Source organism: Heteronotia binoei, chromosome 7 (genome assembly GCF_032191835.1).
Source record: "Heteronotia binoei isolate CCM8104 ecotype False Entrance Well chromosome 7, APGP_CSIRO_Hbin_v1, whole genome shotgun sequence".
Classification (NCBI taxonomy): Eukaryota; Metazoa; Chordata; class Lepidosauria; order Squamata; family Gekkonidae; genus Heteronotia; species Heteronotia binoei.
This window is the reverse complement of record NC_083229.1, coordinates 811,608-819,311: the sequence shown is the minus strand read 5'-3', so window position 1 is coordinate 819,311 and position 7,704 is coordinate 811,608. Positions and strand designations below refer to the sequence as shown.

General features: G+C 59.6%; 1 protein-coding gene across 1 annotated transcript; it reads right to left on the bottom strand.

The window, feature by feature from the left end:
• Window positions 1-2,279: 2,279 nt before the first annotated feature.
• SPATC1 (spermatogenesis and centriole associated 1) lies at window positions 2,280-7,437 on the bottom strand. Its single transcript, XM_060243032.1, has 3 exons — window positions 6,612-7,437; window positions 4,496-4,623; window positions 2,280-2,609 (listed from the first exon to the last, which is right to left on the bottom strand). Exons 1-3 carry the CDS (start codon window positions 7,435-7,437, stop codon window positions 2,280-2,282), a joined length of 1,284 nt encoding a protein of 427 aa, XP_060099015.1.
• Window positions 7,438-7,704: the final 267 nt, after the last annotated feature.

Below are 7,704 nucleotides of genomic sequence, written 5' to 3'. Positions count from 1 at the left end.
CTCTGCATGGCTTGGGATGCCTTGAAAGAGCCCCAGGAGCCTGCCCTTCACTGCTTCACCGGGTGGGAGGGAAGGGGAGGCGCTGTGGAGGGGGGAGGGGTCCGCCAGAGCAGGGATGGTGACAGCGGGGGCCTCCAGATCCAAACATTTTCCCCGTGAGCCCCCCCAACTAAAATTCTCTGGCTCCGGGCCTGCTCGGGACGCGCCTCCACTACGGTTTGCTTTTGAAACCTGATCCTTCGGCTCCTCCCCTCCTGGTTTTGAATGACCCCGTTTGGACGGTGCTCTCTTGGTTCCTGCTCTGCTCTTGTGCTTCTGACCTCGGGTTGGACTTGCCCTTGCGGCCCTCTCTCCGCTTCTGACCCACACCCTGGCTTGGTCTCTCCCCTGCCACGGGCACCCCAGCGGGCCACAGAGGGAACCCGGCGTGCATAGCTGGCCCCACTGGCCCATTCAGCAGTTCAGTGTCATGCTCCTAACCATGCTTCGAGCCTCATAGAAGATGCTGATCACTACACCCAGCATCCATCGTGGAATGGAACCCTCTCCTCACAGCTGATACCCTGTGGGGTAGGTGGGGCTGAGAGAGCTCTGAGAGAACTGCTCTTGAGAGGAACAACTCTGAGAGAGTTATGACTGACCCAAGGCCACACCAGCTTGTGGATGAGGGGGGAATCAAACCCAGTTCTCCCAGTCTGTGCACTTAACCACTGCACCAAACTGCCCTTCTGAAGGAAGGGAGGCAGCGAGAGGGGCTTTTTTGGCAGATCTTCAGGTGGTGGGTGGGACCATAGGAGAGCAGAGGGCCCCAAACTGTTTGGGGGCCTTAAAGGTATGAGTCAGCACTCTGAATTATGCCCAGAAACGGAAAGGCAGCCAGCACAGATCTTTCCACACAGGGATGATGTGATCTCTGGACCCAGCCCCCTACGAAGCTCCTAGACACATGAAGCTCAATCAGACCGCCCCCGCCCCCCCCGGCCCGCTTTGGTCCACCAGAGCCAGCGTTGTCTTTCTCAGCAGCAGCTCCCCAGGGTCTGAGACCTGAGCCTTTGACCTCTGAGGCTGCTGGGGACTGAACCGTGTACATTCTGCATGCCAAGGAGCCATTCTGTCAATGAGCCATCCCCCCGGTGCCATCCAATAGCCTGTTCATTAATTGGGACCACTTTCAAAGGCAGCCGTACATAATCATCTGACTTGGATAAGATCAGAGCAAGTTAAAATGTAAAAAATTTTAAAAACCAGAACATGCCTTAGAAAGTACCATTCAACATAATCACCAAACAACCAATCAACAACAGCCTAAGAAACCTGAGCAGATGTGGCCCTCCACTACAATGAAGCCGAACGGCAGAATGAAAGCAGGGAACCACCTTCACATTTCTGCCTACACATCAGCCTGGCACAGCTGGCCACAGTTGGTGCCCCCCCCACCTTATGGACTCAGGGGTCAAGCCGAGAGAACATCTGTATACTCGTTAATATCCCATCAAACCTGAAAGGGTTTACTAAACATCATGTCAATAAAAATGCAGCCTGAAAGCTTAATGAAAACAAGACATAATGTCAATCAGCCAGATAACTTGCAAAGATCTCAGGCAGGAAACTTCTCCCTCAGTTTCTGTTGTGGATGTGACTCGGTGTTTGATACGGGTTGTTAGTTCCTGCCTGGCTCATTGGCGCCTTTAGGATCAAGCTTGGAGACATAGAGACAATGGGCAGCAGGATCCAAATCTCTGCTTCCCCCAGACCAATCGCCAGCCTCCTACGGGTTCAAATGGTCCAATGACATTGAAGCGCAGGAACGTTGACTGTATATAGTTGGCCCAGTTCTCCAGTCTTAGTTTTCCAGTCACCTTGCTGCAATCACGCGCACGCAAAGCACACATGTGCGGCATGCTAACATCACCCAGAGGTGATGTCATCACGCTAGTCACTGAAGCGCTGTTGTTTCTGGGTGCTGAGGGGCGGGGGGATTCCTCTGACCACTCAGTGTCCAATCAGAGGCTCAGGGACAGCGTGAGCAGGGAGGGGGCACGCACCCTGCGCCCCGTTGAGACCTGGCGGCCTAGGCAACTGTCTCGGTTGCCTATTCCCATTTGCCAGTCCTGCCTGGGAGTCCTCTCCAGGGCAGTCCTTCACCCAGCAATGGCGACACAGCAGGGAGGCAGAAGTGGGCGGGGGGCTCCTCGACAGAAAGACACACTGGCCAGGCATTTGCAGAGGGCTTTATTGCACGTGCATGGGGTACACAGCCGGGGAGGGGAGCAGAGGGGTCACCAGATGAACAAGGGCTTCCCATCGTCCTGCGACAGCTGGTGCAGGCAGTTGAGTAGCAGCATGCAGTCGTCATTCATCTCCGGGGGAACCAGCTCCCTCACCACATTCTGCAGGTTCTGTATGTCATTGTAGGAGGCGGCTTCGGCACCCGTCGGCTCTGGCCGCTCCCGGAGGATGCCAAAAGTGTTCACCACCTGCTCTGTGCGCCTGGGGTGAGTGTCTGGGTTGTAGCCCAAAGGCTTCAGGCGATTCATGATGGCGTTATAGCGCTCCATGATGGCAGAGGCCTGCTGTTCGTTCAGTTGGCTGTAAGGATCGTTTCTGCTCTGTGAAGAGAGGAAGAGCGTTGAGATGAGGGTCTGGGCTGCTGGACAGACAGACAGACAGAAGGGTCTCTAGCCTCCCGACATGTGAAGGCGCTAAGCTGCCTGATTCCAAGGCAAGGCCTTGGTCTCTCTATCCAGGATGAGTGGCTTCAACTGAGCTTGCCTGGGGTCTTGGGCTGGGACTTTGCAGTGTTCCCTCTAAGCTGAGTTCATGTCAGCTGGCTCACAGTTTTTAAGCCTCTGGCTCACACACTTTTGTCTTAGCTCAAGAAGGAGGGCCCCGGAGCCAGCTAATTTCTGCAGGAGCCCACCACTTGAATGCCAGGAGCTCACAAAGTGGAATTTTTGCTCACAAGACTCCACAGCCTAGCGAGAGTCCGATTCCAGACCCGATTCCTGAGCTCCATGCTTCTCCAGAGCTGCTGGGGACTGGGTGGGGATTACTGCAGCCTTCTGCATGGATGAGGAGTTGACCACAATCACACATGTCTCTGGGACAGGGCAAAAGTGCATGGCCAGTCACCAGGCTGGTGGGCGCTGTGGCTGTTTCCTGTCCTGAGCCAGACACCTGCACTGCGGCCATAAGAGCTTTCTGGATATTGCAATGCTATAACTGACTGCTAACTGCAATCCAGGCTGCGTGGTGGGAAATGCCATCCGATTGCAGCTGACTGATGGTCAAGAGTGGGGGACTCTAATCTGGAGAACCAGGTTTCATCCCCCCACTGCTCCTCCTGCAGCCAGCTGGGTGACCTTGGGCCAGTCACAGTTCTCTCAGAACTCTCTCAGCCCCACCTGCCTCACAGGGTGCCTGTTGTGGGGAGAGGGAGGGAAGGGGATTGTGAGCCACTCTGAGGCTCCTGAAGGCAGAGAAAAGCAGGGTATGGAAACCCCCTCCTCCTCCTCCTCTTTTTCTCTGCTGTGGCCCCAGATCTCCATGACTCCCCCAGGGTGGAGGTGGCAGGAAGCTCCACCCTTTTCTTAAATGCCTCTTGCAGCTTCCCACACTGCCTCAAACAAATGCAGCAGGACTCAAACAGGGCCAGGTCAGGGGGCCGAGCGAGACCCCTGCCCCCAAACCCTGGTGCTTTTCTTGGTCTCCCAGCCCCCTTTCTCCTTGTCTAATCTGCGCACAATTTGTCCCTGGACATCCAGTCAGCCAGTCCATGTGCACACTTTGGGCTGCAGACAGCTGCACTCAAATGCACTGCCCACCCTTGTCCCGGGTATGGGCTGACACTGATTACGCTGTAGCAGCCCCCCCTGAAGAAACCCTGGGCATGGCAGGAGGGGAGGGGAGGGGAGGGGAGAGAGGTGCCAAAGGCCCCGTCAGTTGCCCAGCATCTGGAGCTGCCACAGAGAGGGCGCGTCTCCACTGCAGACTAAAACTGGCTCAACCCCATCCCCTCTCCAAGGAACACCTGCCCCTCCCCTCCCCCCGTGTCCAAAGCCCATTGCTTCCATTATCCTCTGGAGGACCCCAGCCCCAGGCTTGGGCGTACTTCCTCCCCCCGCCCCCAGGCTCTGGCTTCACTGCGAAGCGCAAGACCATGCTAGATGCTCTCTTTGGGCATGGCTTGTCTATGAAAAGGCTTCCCAGGCCTCCACCCTTGCATCTGGCTCCTGTTTCCCATCACAGCCAATAAGAGCATGCCCCCCATGGACTCCTGCCATTTCCCAGGGCCACCCTGTCTGTCTCCAAAGGAGGGGCAGCTTCCTCCTCAGTTGCGCCAAGCCAAGGGTGGGGTCTCCTCAGGAACCACACAGCCAGTCTGCTCCAGGGAGTGCTCCCAGGCCCCTCCAGGTCCCACTGGCCCCCCCGGCACCTCTTTTCCTCCCTGCAGAGCGGGACCAGAAAGGGGGCAGTAAGCACAGCCTCCCCTCACCTGCTCGACTTTCTTGGGGATGTTGCAAACCGTGAAGCCGTAGAGACGGATGCGGTCGGGGAAGATGTTGGAGAGGATCCTGCGGTCCAGCTGGAAGGCGATCTCCCCGACAAGGCGCTCCCTGGCATCTGAAAGGACAGGGGCAGTCAAGGGCGGGTGCTCCAACCGTGTGGCGGGGCAGGGGATGCACCAAGTGGGCACTGCCCTTGCTCAGGGGGTCTCCCCCACCCCCAATATTATCCTTCTCCCCTCCAGTACTTGGATGGGGCTTCCTCTCCACTGGCAGCCAAGGGCTCGCCCACAACAGCCCCCCTTCTGGACTCAGCCCAAGGGCCACCCCAGAGCAAGGTCCCCCCACACACACACTCCCCTCCTGCCTCCCTTCCCAGGCTGAGCTGGCAAAAGCAAGGAACCCTCTGGGGCTGCAGCGCCCCTGCCTGGAGAGGAGCAGCCTGTCTCCCTGGGGGGATGTGGAGGGAGTGGTCCAGTCCCCTGACCAGGCGGGCAGCCAGTGTTGTGGCTTCAATGCCACCTGGTGACTGGGGCTGAGAATCTGCCAACCCCCCCCCCCCTGAAGTCTGCCCTCCTGGGCACTTCTGCTGTGGGACAACCTGGTGGCTCCTCCATGCCAGTAAAAACAAGTCGATGTATTTGTGGGGAATCCTCGCATTGCATTTATACGGATACCTAGGCTGACTCATGGGGCTCTCTGAATGGCTTGGATGCTGGAATTTGGCATGTACCCGTTCCAAGATGCTCTGATCCATCCCACCAGGGAAATGTGTGCAGCACTGGCTCCTTCCAAACTAGCCCAAAAGCAGATGCTTGAGGGGGCCAGGCAAAAGACCTGTGGGGGTCTCGGGCCAGGCACCAGGGAGCCCTGAAGGCAGAGCACGAGCAGGACCTGCTGTCAAAGTCCCTTCAGCTCCAAGGTCTCCCTGCAACACAACGCCTTGGGAGCCCCAACAGCCCCAAAGCCACACCCTTGGGAGAGCTCAAGGGGCCACCCATGCCCGAGTGGGTCTAGGAAGAAGGGAAGGCGGGCTCACTCCAGGACTGGCTCCCTCTGCAGGACCTCTGGGAGTGGAGGGCGAGGGGCCTTCGGTTGGGCCCCTGGCCTCAGCAGTCGCTGCTCATCTCTGTGCTTTGCTCTCATGGAGCCAGGAGCACTGCTGGGTTTGAGTGGGGTTGGGTGGGGGGGTTGTGCTGAATTAGAGATTGCTGGGAAATCCAGTAACAGCCTCCCTTGCACCTTGTGGCTCAGTCATTTCTAGATTTTGTGCTCCTTAAGAACCCTCCAAATGAGGGATGCATGCCCAGAGCAGACACGGAGCGGCCCCTGCCCTGGTGTGTGGAGGGGGGAATGCCTCCTTTCAGACCCTCACCCACCTGAAGACTGCCCTGTGCCAACTTCCTGCCAAAAGAGAGGAGCTCAGCCTCCCGCAGCTGGGTTGTGTTCTGCTGTGTAGACGCAGGGCACAAAGAGCCAGACGAGAAAGAGCCCTTGGTGTAGCGGCTGCAGCAGCCGGTCTAGATGGCAACCTTCCCTTCTGCTCTGGGCCCCGAGTGGTCCCCATGTGCCGAGAGGGCTCTGAAGCTCCTGCACGTGCTGCTGCATCTGAGGGGAAGGTGCCAGATGTGTCTCACAGCTGGAAGAGGCTGGCATCTAACTCCTGGCCCAGAGCTTCCCTAGCCAGCTCCCAGGCAAGGGCGAGCCCCAGGGGTTCTATTGAGGCAGCCCTGGGACACATCTGAGGCCTTCTCCACCTGCCTGCCTGCCTGCCCCTGCTTTGTTCCTCCACCTCTTCCATCCCTTGAGTCCTGGGGAAGCACAGTCCTTTGGGGTCCAGGTCTTGCTGCACACGCCATCCCTGGTGCCTGGCAACTGGCCCTTCCGAGTACGAGCAGAGCCTTCCTTGCTGCCTCTCCTCCAAGCCTTGGCAAGCCTGCCCCACTAGCCAACCATTGTCCCGTGGCCTTGGCTGGATCTCTGGCCAAGGCTGGCTGGGGGTCGGAGGGTGGGGCTGGCCGTCAGGGGCACGAGAGGGGAGCGGCTCCAGGCATCCACAACAACTGCTCCCCGCCCCCCCGCCCCCGCCCCCGGGACCTCTCTCACCTGCGGATTTTGCATCGCTGCCCGTCTTCAGGGAGGTCTCCTTGCGTTCCTGGGGGCTCTGCAGGTCCGGGGCCGGGGCCAGAGGCATTGGGGCGGGGGCTGGCGAGGGTGGTTTCCGGCCCTTCCTTCCCGGCGGAGGGGGCTGCAGGACAAAAGGGGCAGGCCTCTGCCGGAGGGGAGGCGGTGCTGGAGCCTGGGCGGGGAAAGCGGCCGCGGGGGAGTAGAGGGAGTAAGCGGAGAAATCTGCGAGGCCGCCCGCTGAAATGGGGCCGCTCTCCGCGAGCCCGAAGTAGATGGGGTCGATGCTGCCTACGGGGCTGAAGACCGAGTCGGCTTGCGAGAGCTGCACGGGGCTGGGCAGAGACCAGGCGGATGCGTCCTGGGGGGTGAGGGGGAACATGCGCCTCCGAGTGGCCGCCGCGTGCGCGGGGCTGAAGACCGAGTCGGCTTGCGAGAGCTGGATGGTGGTGGGGACAGACCAGGCGGAGGTCTCCTGCGGGACGAGAGAGAACATCGGCCTGGTGGCCGCCGCTGCCCTCGGAGGGGGGCCCGGGGCTCCCGCGGCTGCAGCATTCGCGAACACGACGGGGGAGCCGAGGCTGCCGGGGCTGAAGGCGGGGCCGGGGGCGGCTGGCGGCAACCCGCCGAAGTATTTCTGTGGGAGGGGACAGACCATGCTGCCCACTTGGCTGCTCTCAGCGCTCCCATCTGCAGCATTCGCGAACACGACGGGGGAGCCGAGGCTGCCGGGGCTGAAGGCGGGGGCAGGGGCAGGGGCGGCTTGTGGCAACCCGCCGAAGTATTCCGGTGGGAGGGAAGCGACCATGCCGCCTAGCTGGCTGCTCTCAGCGTTCCCTTCTGCCCCAGGATAGGATAGTCCTTCAAGGTGTGCTTGGATGGGGGTGGAACGCAGGTAGCTCGCTCGCTCAGCAAAATTAGGGATGCTGACATTCGGATCCGGACGAAAAGCAGCAGCAGCACCTGCAAGGGACAGAGATTACTTCCACTAATGGGGGGTGCCACAGGACAGGCGGGCTGCTGGGCCACCGATAGAGCTCAATGGAGAGCCATTGCAGGTTCTTTGCAGAGGATG

Coding starts and splice junctions, on each gene's coding strand:
- SPATC1 (XM_060243032.1), bottom strand. CDS start 7,437: ATGGTCGCTTCCCTCCCACCGGAATACTTCGGCGGGTTGCCACAAGCC. Junction 4,624..6,611: donor CAGCGATGCAAAATCCGCAG/GTGAGAGAGGTC, acceptor CTGTCCTTTCAG/ATGCCAGGGAGCGCCTTGTC. Junction 2,610..4,495: donor TCCCCAAGAAAGTCGAGCAG/GTGAGGGGAGGC, acceptor CTCTCTTCACAG/AGCAGAAACGATCCTTACAG.